At 50.2% G+C, this 14731-nt stretch overlaps 1 protein-coding gene across 1 annotated transcript in view; it reads right to left on the reverse strand.

The window, feature by feature from the left end:
• plxna3 (plexin A3) overlaps positions 1 to 14731 on the reverse strand; it is a 126894-nt gene that overhangs the window by 34958 nt on the left and 77205 nt on the right. Inside the window, exons 9-13 of the mRNA XM_038271217.1 lie at positions 12954 to 13077; positions 12715 to 12871; positions 12545 to 12644; positions 12358 to 12472; positions 7275 to 7475 (exon numbers count right to left, since the gene is read on the reverse strand). Coding sequence (XP_038127145.1) covers positions 7275 to 7475; positions 12358 to 12472; positions 12545 to 12644; positions 12715 to 12871; positions 12954 to 13077 — 697 coding nt within the window. The remainder of the gene's footprint in view (positions 1 to 7274; positions 7476 to 12357; positions 12473 to 12544; positions 12645 to 12714; positions 12872 to 12953; positions 13078 to 14731) is intronic.

The following is a 14731-nucleotide window of genomic DNA, read 5'->3' on the forward strand; positions in this document are numbered from 1 at the left end:
CCTCTCAGAACTTTGAAGTGCCGATTGTTGGGAACGTTTGGAACCTTCAAGGATTCTCGAAGAGTCACCTAGTCTACTTTTAAGGCTAGGCTTAAAACTTTCCTCTTTGATAAAGCTTCTAGTTAGAGTGGCTCAGGTTATCCTGAGCTATCTCTATAGTTCTGCTGCTATAGGCTTAGACTGCTGGAGGACATAGGGACCCCTTTTTCATCATTCTGCTTCATTCTATCTCTATTCTCCCACTCTGCCGAATCTGTTAGTTCAATCTCTAACGTTCTGCTCTCTCTGCTTTTTCTCATAGTAGCTTCATCTGGTCTGTTCCTATTTGGCTGTGACTCCATCCTGGAGAGAAATATCAGCTGTGCTGCTGCCATCAACACCTTCCCACTGCAAAAAATGTAAATCTTAATAAGTCATTTTTTCTTAAAATAAGTGAATTTTTTCTTGGATTGAGGAGGTAAGTGAGACACTTTGCCAATGGAACAAGACAATTTACATTTAAATTAAGAAAAAAAACAATTGCAATGTCTTATTTCAAGTGCATTTTATCTAATTATCTTATTTTAAGAGTAAAAATACTTATTCCATTGGCAAATCCTCTTACTTACCTACTCAAATTAAGGGTAAATACACCTAATTTAAGTATTCTTTACTTATTTCTAGATTGTTTAGCAGTGTGTTTCTAGATGTTGGAATATAATGGTAAGTAGGGATGCACGATATTGGGATTTTGGCCGATATCCGATATGCCGATATTTTAAAACTCATGTAGCCGATACTGATGTCGATACTGATGTTAAAGCTGGACAAAAATAAGTAGTCATTGAAAATAGCAGTTTTTTTATCCATTTCTGACACTTTGAAAAATAATATACTCAAATATATTTTCATATGCTGATATCAAATTGATTTTTAAAAACGCGGTATCGATCTATTTTACTTTCAAAATCTGGTGAAATTTAATCGTTCTGTTACAAACTCTCGTGATATTTTGCAAATTCTTGTGAGATTTTGTTAGTAAAATAGATCGATACCGCGTCAATATATCAACATATAAAAATATGGCAACATTTGGTGAATTTTAGGGGGATTTCGTAGCATAACGATGACATATAGCAATATTTCATTAGTAAAAGAGATTGATATGGTGTTTTTAAATGGCAATATATCAGCATATGAAGATATTGGGATATTTTAATGGATCAATATTTTTTCCCTCGTCTTTAGAAGTTTTTAAGTTTTAATTTTTTTTTTTTTTTAGACTTTAGAAACCGGGTTAAATATCGGTGGGGTGGCCGATGTCCGATATTCAGTTTTAAGGCCGATACCGATAGGGGGCCGATTATATTGTGCGTCCCTAATGGTAAGTACACTTAATTTAAGAAATTTTACTTATTTCTAGATAAATTTTCCAGTGTAATGTTCTTTACTCCTGCTCATGCATATCAAAGCAAATTCATTTCTAATGTTTCCTGCTGAAGTCTGAACGCCAAAGACTAAAGTAATTGTATCAATTAACTTCTTCTAATTGTCTTTTTCTTTCCATGTGAGTTTTTCAGATTGTATTAATGAAAAGAACCAAAATGTGGACTTTTCTGGTTGGAACCAAGACCGAATAAACATGAGATGGTAAAATGATACATGTCCTGTACTTATATAGCGCTTTTTTCACCTCAGGAGACTCAACCAAAGTGCTTTACACTGTATTCAGTCATTTCACCCGTTCACGCACACACTGATGGTGGTAAGCCACTGATGGAAGCGAGGCTGCCGTACACTGGCGCCACCAGTCCCTCTGACCACCATCAGTTGAGGAGGTGGAGGTCTTACCCAAGAATCACATTGAAACCCTTCGATTTCAGGGCAACTCCTACAGCTGACGCCACCGTCGAGATGGACTGATACACCCTGACCCAATTCCTCAGAAACGGATCAAACTAAAGACAGTTTAAGTCCAGAGTCCATTTATTCTGGTTCTGTTCCTGGACAGGTCCAGAACAAGGACCCACTCAGGCTTAGGGGACCAACTAAGGGCCCTTCAGACACAAACTGACCTAAAGGCCCCTCAGAGAGACCAACCAGCCACACCTAAGGACCCACTAATTGAAAAATATGAAAGAAATGTTGATCCTTTGTTGCCAAGGTAACCCAAGTCCCGGTGGGGCGGTGGTTAAGGGGCCGCTGCTGATGATAGAAACCAAATTTACACTTTTTATCGTCCAAACTGTTTTAGTTTAAAGAGAATGGTATGTTTTTGGAAACATCAGGAGGTGGAACATCGTTACTCCTCTACAATGCAACAAATGCAGCCGATGGGGGATCAAAAAAGAAAATATCATGAAGAGGAGGGGGGGATTAGCAGAACCCCCAGTGGAATAACTGGAGGTGAAGATGGAGAGATGGATGAGGAGCTTCTGCTAACTGAGGCTGAGAGAGGAGGTTTAATACCCGCCTGTCGGTTCACATCAGACCTTAATCAGTCACACCTGCTTTTATATGAGAGCGCCATCAGATGGTCATACATCAACGGCTGACCGAGCAGACCGACCAAAAGCAACCCGCTGCTCCCTGTGAGAAACTCAGCAAACCAAACGTTCACAAGACGTCTGAACCTCCATGACAAACGCAGCGTCGATGAGGGTCGACCAGCGGCGAATAGAGGATCCATTCCTACCCGTGACACCAATACAGGCCTCCATGTTTCCTTACAGTTATAGAGGTACAGATAAAAAATAAAACTGAATAAAATGTGATTCTAAATTTTCATTAACAACATCAGACACCAGCGGCTTTTAGCCCAAAGAAGCGAAAGAAAACAAGAGGCAGGCGTCCCACAGGGAGCTAAACGTGGCCCCCTTCTATTTAAAGAAAAGTCGCTCATATTCAGAATTCAAACTTCTGAAAGTTCTTTAAATCTGAAATGATTCCATCCTGTTCAATAAATGATCAGTGTTTTTAATTCAGAGTAATTTTCCTGTGAATGTGCTTTACTGGAGGCATCCATGTTTGTCAAAGAACACTACTGCCACCTACTGGTTAGTGACGTCACGGTGCGGTATCGGCTGTTGATCAAGTCCCAGTGCTGTATCTGGTGTTTGTCACAACGCGCTATTATCCAAGTCATCTTGAAAACATTCTTCTTCCAAATGTTGGCTACATATTACGGGTTTTTTCTCTGGCCAGAAGTTCGATGGCAAATCCTCCCTCTTCAAGTTGGCGATCCAACGACCAACCCGTCCGTGGAGGATCAGGAATCAGAAAGGTGGAATAACTCTTTATTTTCACTTTTACCCGATGTATTCCAGCATCCAGCTGCCATGCACGTGGGCATTGTCAGTTTCACTATAGCTCTGGTGAATTTCAATGGTGAAGTCCTCTGGAAATCTTCAATAATTGTTGTTGATTGCAGATGTGTCTAGTAGTTCCCATTGATTTAGCTTGGAAAGCGGGGAGAATGGCGCTAGGCTTACCGCACCGTGACGTCACTGCTGGAAGATGGCAGGAGGGAGGGGCTACTATATTTGGGCAAAGATGGCCGCTCGCAGACTCAGTGATCGTGCTGAATATTGTTTTTATTTTTTTACAGATTAATGCTAAATTAATCATTAACTTTTCTTTTAATAAAATCAGTACAATAATCTTCCTTTAAAATGAGATGAATATAAAATTGTATTCAGCAAACTGCAATAAAACAAACTGGAGCACTTCAGAAAGCCTGTTTCCTATGGTCACTATGGTAGCTACAAGGGGCGGATTTAGGAAATTTGGGGCCCTAGTCAAAGACAGGCAGGGGCCCCTCTGAATAGAGAAGACAACACATAGAACAGCCCCATTCTCCAGATAGAGAAATGTTAATAGAATAGACATCCATTATCTGTTCTAGGTTGTGTCCCTCTCTTCTTGTCCCTTTTCTTCTTGTTTTCCTCTCTATGTTTTGTACTCAGCTGACTTTTCATGCTGTCTCTAAAGGAATGAAAGATTTTTTCCAAGCACTAAGCTCACTTAGCTGATTGCTCCTTCCTGTGTTTCCAAAAAGGCCAAAGTAAATAACCCAGTCCTTCTTTTCACTGTAGACAAGCCATGATCTGCTTATCTGTTCTCCATTTTTCATTTGGATGAAATAATAGCTGCATGAATCATGACAGCAGACAAGATAGAGGAGAGCAGGAGGCGGGGTTACCAATCTACTTGCTCTGGAGAGCAGAGTTCGCTGCTTTTAGATGTTGTCTCCAAAGTCTCCAGTAGCAGAAAAAAGTCGCTAGATTTGGCGCTAGGAGCTTTTTAGAAATCAAAGTGCTAGAGGGGTCTGAAAAGTGGCTAAATATAGCGACTAAAGCGCTAAGTTGGCAACACTGCTCTTTGCATGGTTTGTTTTCAAATGGTTTGCTGCTGTCTGTTTGGACCTTTCTGAACATGTGCAGCAAATGGACTGATCCAATATGGTGGACACTGAAGGGGGGGGCTGAGACACACTGAATATTATCAGCGTTCTGATGGCATTTTAGCCAAAGGATTTTTATCAAAAACATAATTAATGTGCACAAATAAGGAATAGTTGTATTAACCATACGCGTAAACAGAGTTTTATGGGGCCTTCAGGAACTTGGGGCCCTAGGCAGCTGTCTAGTATTGCCTAATGGTATATCCTTGAATGTTGATAGCACTGACATTGAACTGCTCTAGAAAGGCCAAGAAAAGGTGGAGCGATCAAAGGAACCATGACTAGAAACAGAAACAGTCCTGAAGGCAAAAAACGGCTTCAGGGCCAAAAGTCTCTAAAATAAACCTGTTTAGTTGGAGACATTAGTTTCTGTCCTAAACAGAGAATGTGACAAGCTCGACTCTGAGCTTCTTGGTTTGGGCAATTAAACAGAGGGGGGGGGTTCCCAGGGTTTGGAAACAAAGGACATCCAGAAGCATGATTAAGAAATGCAGCAGGACCAGGATAAAGTTCCATAAACTGATGGGACATGAATTCTGTGCTTAGGCACTAAATGACCAATTTCCACTGGGAGCAGAGATGTAATTAAATACAGACACACTGACCATCTGTACGGCGGAATGAGCCGCTGTGGAGGCATGTCTGCGTGTTGCCGGGCAGCCTCGCCGACAGGAAGACGGATGAAGGACAGGAAATGAGTGCGAGCAGACGGACAACAGTTGGTGTGTGCGTCTCCTGAACGCGGGACAACAAATGGCAAGTGTCATCTAGGCAGAGGACGGCAATCAATCTGTGACGTCCCTCTGGACGTGTCTCTGTGAGGGATGGGGTCCAGGCTGGGGTCAAGGACGGGGACATTTTCTAAAGGACAGGTCCACCCACATGTTGAATAGGACAAATACGGATAAAAACATTGTCCTGTTTTCAGGTACCGGAGAGAGACAAGGGCCCCGGCCCTCAGAGGGACAGGCGCCCCGGCCCTCAGAGGGACAGGGACCCCGGCCCTCTGAGGGACAGGCGCCCCGGCCCTCTGAGGGACAGGCGACCCCGGCCTTATGAAAGACAGGCTTCCTGGCCCTCTGAGGGACAGGCGCCCCGGCCCTCTGAGTGACAGTCGACCTGGCCCTCTGAGGGACAGGCAGGCCGACCCTCTGAGGGACAGGCGCCCCGGCCCTCTGAGTGACAGTCGACCTGGCCCTCTGAGGGACAGGCAGGCCGACCCTCTGAGGGACAGTCGACCTGGCCCTCTGAGGGACAGGCAGGCCGACCCTCTGAGGGACAGTCGACCTGGCCCTCTGAGGGACAGGCAGGCCGACCCTCTGAGGGACAGGCGACCCGGCCCTCTGAGGGACAGTTGAGGAACAGTCGACCTGGCCCTCTGAGGGACAGGCGACCCCGGCCTTATGAAAGACAGGCTTCCTGGCCCTCTGAGGGACAGGCGACCCGGCCCTCTGAGGGACAGGCGCCCCGGCCAGCTGAGTGACAGTCGACCTGGCCCTCTGAGGGACAGGCAGGCCGACCCTCTGAGGGACAGGCGACCCGGCCCTCTGAGGGACAGTTGAGGAACAGTCGACCTGGCCCTCTGAGGGACAGGCGCCCCGGCCATCTGAGTGACAGTCGACCTGGCCCTCTGAGGGACAGGCGCCCCGGCCAGCTGAGTGACAGTCGACCTGGCCCTCTGAGGGACAGGCAGGCCGACCCTCTGAGGGACAGGCGACCCGGCCCTCTGAGGGACAGGCAGGCCAACCCTCTGAGGGACAGGCGACCCGGCCCTCTGAGGGACAGGCGACCCCGGCCTTATGAAAGACAGGCTTCCTGGCCCTCTGAGGGACAGGCGACCCGGCCCTCTGAGGGACAGTCGACCTGGCCCTCTGAGGGACAGGCAGGCCGACCCTCTGAGGGACAGGCGACCCGGCCCTCTGAGGGACAGTTGAGGAACAGTCGACCTGGCCCTCTGAGGGACAGGCGCCCCGGCCATCTGAGTGACAGTCGACCTGGCCCTCTGAGGGACAGGCGCCCCGGCCAGCTGAGTGACAGTCGACCTGGCCCTCTGAGGGACAGGCAGGCCGACCCTCTGAGGGACAGTCGACCTGGCCCTCTGAGGGACAGGCAGGCCGACCCTCTGAGGGACAGGCGACCCGGCCCTCTGAGGGACAGTTGAGGAACAGTCGACCTGGCCCTCTGAGGGACAGGCGCCCCGGCCATCTGAGTGACAGTCGACCTGGCCCTCTGAGGGACAGGCGCCCCGGCCAGCTGAGTGACAGTCGACCTGGCCCTCTGAGGGACAGGCGACCCGGCCCTCTGAGGGACAGTTGAGTAACAGTCGACCTGGCCCTCTGAGTGACAGGCGCCCCGGCCATCTGAGTGACAGTCGACCTGGCCCTCTGAGGGACAGGCAGGCCGACCCTCTGAGGGACAGTCGACCTGGCCCTCTGAGGGACAGGCAGGCCGACCCTCTGAGGGACAGGCGACCCGGCCCTCTGAGGGACAGTTGAGGAACAGTCGACCTGGCCCTCTGAGGGACAGGCGCCCCGGCCATCTGAGTGACAGTCGACCTGGCCCTCTGAGGGACAGGCAGGCCGACCCTCTGAGGGACAGGCGACCCGGCCCTCTGAGGGACAGTTGAGGAACAGTCGACCTGGCCCTCTGAGGGACAGGCGCCCCGGCCATCTGAGGGACAGTCGACCCGGCACTCTGAGGGACATTTTAAAGCCAGGGACAAACCAGAACCAGAAGCTGAAAACGTCTGGGCCCAAGGTTGGACTGTCAGGAGGTGGAGGGGACAGAGGGCTGGGAGGGGACAGAGGGGGCTGAGGACAGCGGAGCTTCTCACCGTGGTGTTCTGACACTGGATGCAGGAGGAGTTGAAGCGCACGGCAGGGATGCGTTGCACCCTCCCCTGGATGTTGAACACACACTCATAGTTCTTCTGACCCGATTGAGGCTGTGGGAGGTTCCGAGCTCGCAGCGTGATTGGACGGACCATCCCGGCGGGGACGAGGATGTCGGCGGTGGGGAGGATCTGAGGACAGCCCTGTGAAGACAGATGAGTTTAGTTTAGACACAGTTTCAAAGAATTTCTGCTGGAATCAGCCAGAAATGTCCCAGTTTCCTTCCATCTAGCACCAGGTTCTCAGACTTGTAGGTTCTGGTCCCGTCGCTCTGCAGGTCCAATGACTTTTAGATTGTTCCCCTTCCACAGACCTCTTCCTTCCTGTGTTTGCTCTACAATGACCTTGCTTCCTAAAGACTCTCCTCACTCCGCTGGCCAGAGGTTCTGATAAGATCTGGCCACACAAACAGAGACGCTGACTGACGAAAGCAGGAATCACATCTCAGTCCGTATCTGTGAGCGAGGACAGCAGCTCTGACTGATAGGGACTGATCCAAACCCTTATTAACCACCGTCTCCATGGTGATTGATTGAAGCTCCACAGGAAGCAGAAAAAAGTGGCCATTTTTCTACTGATGCTGAACTTTTTAGGATTTGTCGGTTTAGGAACCAATCAGAGGAGGAGGAGGACCTGCTGGGTCTCCTCCTGCACCATGCATCGTCTAAATGCTCTACCTTCAGATAACTTCCATCATCTACTAAATATCTACAGTACCACAGAGTAGCAGGGCCAGGCTAGAGGGTTTTCGAGAATTAAAGGCACACTATGCAACATTTTTCAGTTAATTAATGTGTTCCATAACGTTTTGGATGATTAAATGAGTCATTTCAGGTCAAACAAAGGTTTTCTCGGCCGCCCTGGTGGTCTGTAGGGGAAATACCGTACTTGCAATTGCAGGAGCCCTCGGCCCGCACACAGGCTCAGAAGTGTCGTGCATCGCGAGAGTCGGTCTTGCTTTACTGCGAGAACTGCTACACGCCCCTAGTGAAAGGCATGCTCGTTGCTAGCGCAGTGGCCATATTTGCGCAGTTATCATGGCGGAACCAGCGAGAAAACAGCGAAAGCCCATGTCGGAAACATGCTAAATTTTCAAACTCGAAAATTGGAATTAAATAGTCACTTACCGCAGTAGACATGGTGATTCGTTGCGTTCGCCTGTCTGCTAAGCTCAAAACAACCGCGCCTGGCTTGACGGAGAAACCAGGAGAACAGCTGAGCATATTTACGACAGTGCACTTTTACTTTCGCCCTCTGGGGGGAGCCTCGCTGAAAAAATCAACACCAGATGCATAGTATACCTTTAAGTTGTAACATTACAAGAATAAAGTCGTAAAATTAGAGAATAAAGTCGCAACAAGAATAAAGTCATAAAGTTACGAGAATAAATTCTTAAAATTACGAGAATAAATTCGTAAAATTACGAGAATAAAGTTGTTTTTATGACAACTATTCCCAGAATCCCTTTCTTCCCTAAAGTGAGGAATGTGGAGCATCGTGTGAAGTTCTACTTTAACATCGGTTTGACAAATCAGGAAATCTTTTAGCAGCAGTATCAAACTGGGCAGGATGTCAAAGTGGTTGCTGATTGGTGGAGCTGGTCGCCTGTCATCTGCTGGGCGGAGCTACAAGCTTTCTCTCTGAAATTTTCGTAATATAACAAATTTCTTATAATATTGCATTTATTTTATTCTCAAACTAAAAAAAATTTAAGCCTGGCCCAAATATTCCGTTGTACTACAGGAACTTAGACAAACTTTATTTTGTATACAGAACATAAAAACAAAACGAAATTTCGTTTATACAGCAATATTTACATCTGTATAAATGAATATAGGTTTATACAGGAAATGTCTTCTATTGTCCTCTTACGGAACATTTTACAGAAACATCTGTGTTTTCTGTGCTGATCTGACAATTTTTACACGTTTACACCTGTTTTTAGATCTAACCAACAGAAACCAGGCATAAAAAGCAGGCATAAACCAGAGGCAGGACCCTGACTGTTCCTGGTTTTCCAGCTTCCAGCTGCTTTGAATACATTCTGTTTCTGAACCGTCTCCCAGACGTTCAGGATGAGCAGCAGCAGCTTTTCGGCCCATCGATCATGAAAGCAGCGTGTCGGTCTGGTTCTGATACGAACAGGTGGAAAACAGACCAGAACCTGAATGAATAGCGGTTCTGTTAGAGGAACTCTGCTCCACCGCTCTCAGCGCTCATCCTCCACTCCTCCGTCTGCCTAATCGCCTGCTAATTAACTTTAATTGCTGTGATTCGGCACTTTCATGTCAATTAAGTGACTTTTCATCTTGTATTAACTAATTAGCCAATCAGAGCGCGTCACTGTCTCACTGCAGTGACACTGAGCTCCAATCACATCATGGACGCGTCCATCCGGTAGCGGCGGCGTTCCATACGGCGTGTTGGAGGAAGGAGGGATCAGAGGGCAGCTCAGAGGAGCCAGGCTTCAGAAACCTGCAGGAAGGAGTTCCTGAATAAACCGGTTTATTCAGGAAGGAGTTCCTGAATAAACCGGTTTAAGTTCAGCCTGTAGAGCGTCCGTCAGCAGACGACTCTCACCTCTTCAATCAGTCACATCCAGCATCGCATCAGCTCCTTCAAGGTCCCATCCCAGCGCCTCCATCAGAGACTTTGACCAGACTGAAGCAGGACTTTTTTTTTTTTTTTGGTTCATTTATATGGAGAGGATTTTATTACCGTTATTGTTGCAAAAAAAAAAATAAAACCCAAAAAAACATGTTTGATTTTTTGGAAAACTTCTTAATGAAAAGAAAAAGGGTTTTGAGTGTAACTTTGCAGCAAATTTACACTCAAAATCCTTCTGGACCAGGTCCCGTTCTAGACCAGGTCCTGCTCTGGACCAGGTCCCGCTCTGGACCAGGTCCCGCTCTGGACCAGGTCCTGTTCTGGACCAGGTCCTGTTCTGTTCTGGACCAGGTCCTGTTCTGTTCTGGACCAGGTCCTGCTCTGGACCAGGTCCCGCTCTGGACCAGGTCCTGTTCTGTTCTTGACCAGGTCCTGTTCTGTTCTGGACCAGGTCTTGTTCTGTTCTGGACCAGGTTCTGTTCTGGACCAGGTCCCGCTCTGGACCAGGTCCTGTTCTGTTCTGGACCAGGTCCCGCTCTGGACCAGATCCTGCTCTGGACCAGGTTCCGCTCTGGACCAGGTCCTGTTCTGGACCAGGTCCTGTTCTGTTCTGGACCAGGTTCTGTCCTGTTCTGGACCAAGTCCCGCTCTGGACCAGGTCCTGTTCTGTTCTTGACCAGGTCCTGTTCTGTTCTGGACCAGGTCCTGTTCTGTTCTGGACCAGGTCCTGTTCTGTTCTGGACCAGGTCTTGTTCTGTTCTGGACCAGGTTCTGTTCTGGACCAGGTCCCGCTCTGGACCAGGTCCCGCTCTGGACCAGGTCCTGTTCTGTTCTGGACCAGGTCCCGCTCTGGACCAGGTCCCGCTCTGGACCAGGTCCTGTTCTGTTCTGGACCAGGTCCCGCTTTGGACCAGGTTCTGCTCTGGACCAGGTCCCGCTCTGGACCAGGTCCCGCTCTGGACCAGGTCCCGCTCTGGAACAGGTCCCGTTCTGGACCAGGTCCCGTTCTGGACCAGGTCCCGTTCTGGACCTGCTCTGTTCTGGACCAGGTCCTGTTCTGGACCAGGTCCCGTTCTAGACCAGGTCCCGCTCTGGACCAGGTCCCGCTCTGGACCAGGTCCCGCTCTGGACCAGGTCCTGTTCTGGACCTGCTCTGTTCTGGACCAGGTCCTGTTCTGGACCAGGTCCTGTTCTAGACCAGGTCCTGTTCTGGACCAGGTCCTGTTCTGGACCAGGTCCTGTTCTGTTCTGGACCAGGTTCCGCTCGGGACCAGGTCCCGCTCTGGACCAGGTCCCGCTCTGGACCAGGTCCTGTTCTGTTCTGGACCAGGTCCTGTTCTGGACCAGGTCCTGTTCTGTTCTGGACCAGGTCCTGTTCTGTTCTGGACCAGGTCCTGTTCTGGACCAGGTCCCGTTCTGGACCAGGTCCCGCTCTGGACCAGGTCCCGCTCTGGACCAGGTCCCGTTCTGGACCTGCTCTGTTCTGGACCAGGTCCCGTTCTGGACCAGGTCCCGTTCTGGACCTGCTCTGTTCTGGACCAGGTCCTGTTCTGGACCAGGTCCCGCTCTGGACCAGGTCCCGTTCTCGACCTGCTCTGTTCTGGACCAGGTCCTGTTCTGGACCAGGTCCTGCTCTGGACCAGGTCCCGTTCTGGACCTGCTCTGTTCTGGACCTGCTCTGTTCTGGACCAGGTCCTGTTCTGGACCTGCTCTGTTCTGGACCAGGTCCTGTTCTGGACCAGGTCCTGTTCTAGACCAGGTCCTGTTCTGGACCAGGTCCTGTTCTGGACCAGGTCCTGTTCTGTTCTGGACCAGGTTCCGCTCGGGACCAGGTCCCGCTCTGGACCAGGTCCTGTTCTGTTCTGGACCAGGTCCTGTTCTGGACCAGGTCCAGAACAGGACCTGGTCCAGAACAGGACCTGGTCCCGAGCGGAACCTGGTCCAGAACAGAACAGGACCTGGTCCAGAACAGGACCTGGTCCTGTTCTGTTCTGGACCAGGTCCTGTTCTGTTCTGGACCAGGTCCTGTTCTGTTCTGGACCAGGTCCTGTTCTGGACCAGGTCCTGTTCTGGAACAGGTCCTGTTCTGGAACAGGTCCCGCTCTGGACCAGGTCCTGTTCTGGAACAGGTCCCGCTCTGGACCAGGTCCCGCTCTGGACCAGGTCCCGTTCTGGACCTGCTCTGTTCTGGACCTGCTCTGTTCTGGACCAGGTCCCGTTCTGGACCAGGTCCCGTTCTGGACCTGCTCTGTTCTGGACCAGGTCCTGTTCTGGACCAGGTCCCGCTCTGGACCAGGTCCCGTTCTCGACCTGCTCTGTTCTGGACCAGGTCCTGTTCTGGACCAGGTCCCGCTCTGGACCAGGTCCTGCTCTGGACCAGGTCCCGTTCTGGACCGGGTTCTGTTCTGGACGGGTTACCTCCATGCCGCTGACCCGTCCCTCCTGGAAGGAGCAGTCCTGCAGGTTGTTGGTGCAGATGTGACGGTATTTACACCAGTGACACGGGAAGGTGCTGCTGACGCAGGAGGTGCACCTGAGGGGAGAGAGAGGCTGTGATTGGTCGCTGAGGGAGCAGCTGGCGGAGACGAGGAGGTGTTGGACTCACGAGCTGAGGACGGAGCAGTTGTAGTAGACCACGCTGGTGGAGATGAACTGCAGTCCGGTCTCTGTGGAGCGAAGGCTGAGCTGCACCTCCCTCTTCTCTCCTGAAAGCAACCAGCAGGTCAGTGACCCGCTCTCACCCGCCATGTTCTGAAGGCGGAGTCTGCATCTCACCGTAGGGAGGGCTGTGCGCCGGGAGGTCCTTCAGCGACGGCGACATGCACACCACCTGACCTTTGCCCTGCACCTGTCCAGGCGTCTCCGTCAGGTCCTCGAACACGCAAGTGACCCCGCCTGACAGCTCCGGGACGTTCTGCACCCTGATGGTCAGCTGGAGGCAGGAAGGAGGAGGCAGAAGGTCAGACCCGCAGAACGGAGCCGCTAACCGAGACCCACAGGTGCGTTCGGCTCACCTGAGTGGCAGGCGAGGTGACGGACATGTTGCTCGGGGTGACAGAGATGTCCACGCATTGGTCCAGCCGGGTGTTGAAGTGCTGAGGCTCCTCCCACCGGTCACAGGATTCCTTCCTGGAACACCTGGGAAGGTCAAAGGTCACCGGTTAGGCAGTAGGAAAGGACAGGTTTGGGTTTCGGCGCGTCCACCTGAGAGCTGATTACCAACGGCGCTAATTAAAAGGCGGCGGCGGCGGAGTCATCGTTTCGCTGCAGGTGGAGTCGGAGCAGCAGCTCCGACATATGCAGCTCCTGCAAAACATGGCAGCCTGCAGTAATGATCTGTTTACTTCTAATTAACAGCAGATGGACAGGAGGAGGAGGATGAGGAGGAAGGCTAATGAACTGAATTTTTTTCTGAGGGAAACTCAGAACTGGCCCTATGAGCTAACGGTCACAGAGCGAGGGGCCCCTGGGGGACAAACTGGAATTAAAAGGTGAAGCTGATCGATCAGTCGGAGCTTTTCAGATTGAAGCCACACCTACGAGCTGAGGCTCTGATGTCCGACTAACGGCGTCCTGCTGGAAGACATCGCCAAACTTCAGAGACATCTCGCTAGCTGAGGCTTTTACTTTGAAGGGACGGCTGACTGATGGAACTCCAAAGAGGAAGTTCCTCCACCTGCCTGGATGCCGAACATCAAACATCCTGATGAGAGGCTGAGCTATTTATAGCAGCATTAATGATGCCTCAGGGGGGAACCACACACCCACCCCACGGCCTGAATCATCTCCTGCTTCTCTACAGCAAACAGAATCTGAGGACAGGATGGAGACACTGAGGACACCTCAAAACAACTAGACTGATTATCGGACAATAATTGGACAGTCCAGACATAAAATAATAACACTTTTTATCCAGAAGTGCCTTTATGAGCACGAAAGGACGCGGTACAGTTAGAGCTGCTGCTTTCGGCACTACAGGAAGCTAATGAGGGGATTTTAGGGAAGTAATGGATGCAGGACGGCACGAGGCTACGGACCAGAGCAAGTCACGAAGATTGTTGACACAGAGGACATGGAAATAAGCAGAAGGAGTAAAGTTATTGAGGTGAAAGGAGGAGGACAGGGTGCTGTGGAGACAAACACCCAGACTCTGGACCCGAGGCAAAGGGGAGGTCATCTGGTTCCTACAAGGAGGATCAGCGTTTAGACTTTGATTAGTAAGCAGGAGGTGAGAGGAGGAGTGAAGATAGAGCTGGCTGTCATCTGCATAGATTTTTAAAGGAAAGAAGATGAATTATAAAGAGTAAAGATGCCAGGACAGAGCCTTGGGGGACACCGGTTGGAACTAAAGACGAACAATAAGGCTTAATCTGAAGGAACCGATTGAAGGGGAGGATGAGCCAAGCCAGCGGCAGATCATCTATTACCCCGTTTACACTACCCTTAAAAAAACGTGCCAAGACCGGTCCGAGCTCAGTAACTGAGATAACTTATGGTGTGTAAATGGAAAGCAAACTGAACTGAATCGAGCTAGACACCACCGAACCGAGCTAACGAGCCAGTTCCAGAGGTGGGCTCGGCTCGGTTTTTCCCTGGTTTTCTCTGATAACAAGAGCGCATGAGCAGAACGCATCATCTCCGTCTGGCTGCACATCGCGGTTCATACTCCATTCCAGTAGGTGGCGGTAGGCCACTCCGGAAGTTGCTAGCCAACCGACACAAAACAGAAGAAGAACAACTTATAAACAACAATCGAAATCTTCTCCACGCAACATTTTGGGCGTTTCTCAAT

The sequence above is a fragment of the Cyprinodon tularosa genome, unplaced genomic scaffold (genome assembly GCF_016077235.1).
Source record: "Cyprinodon tularosa strain WSP-4 unplaced genomic scaffold, ASM1607723v1 ctg796, whole genome shotgun sequence".
In the NCBI taxonomy this organism is placed as follows: domain Eukaryota; kingdom Metazoa; phylum Chordata; class Actinopteri; order Cyprinodontiformes; family Cyprinodontidae; genus Cyprinodon; species Cyprinodon tularosa.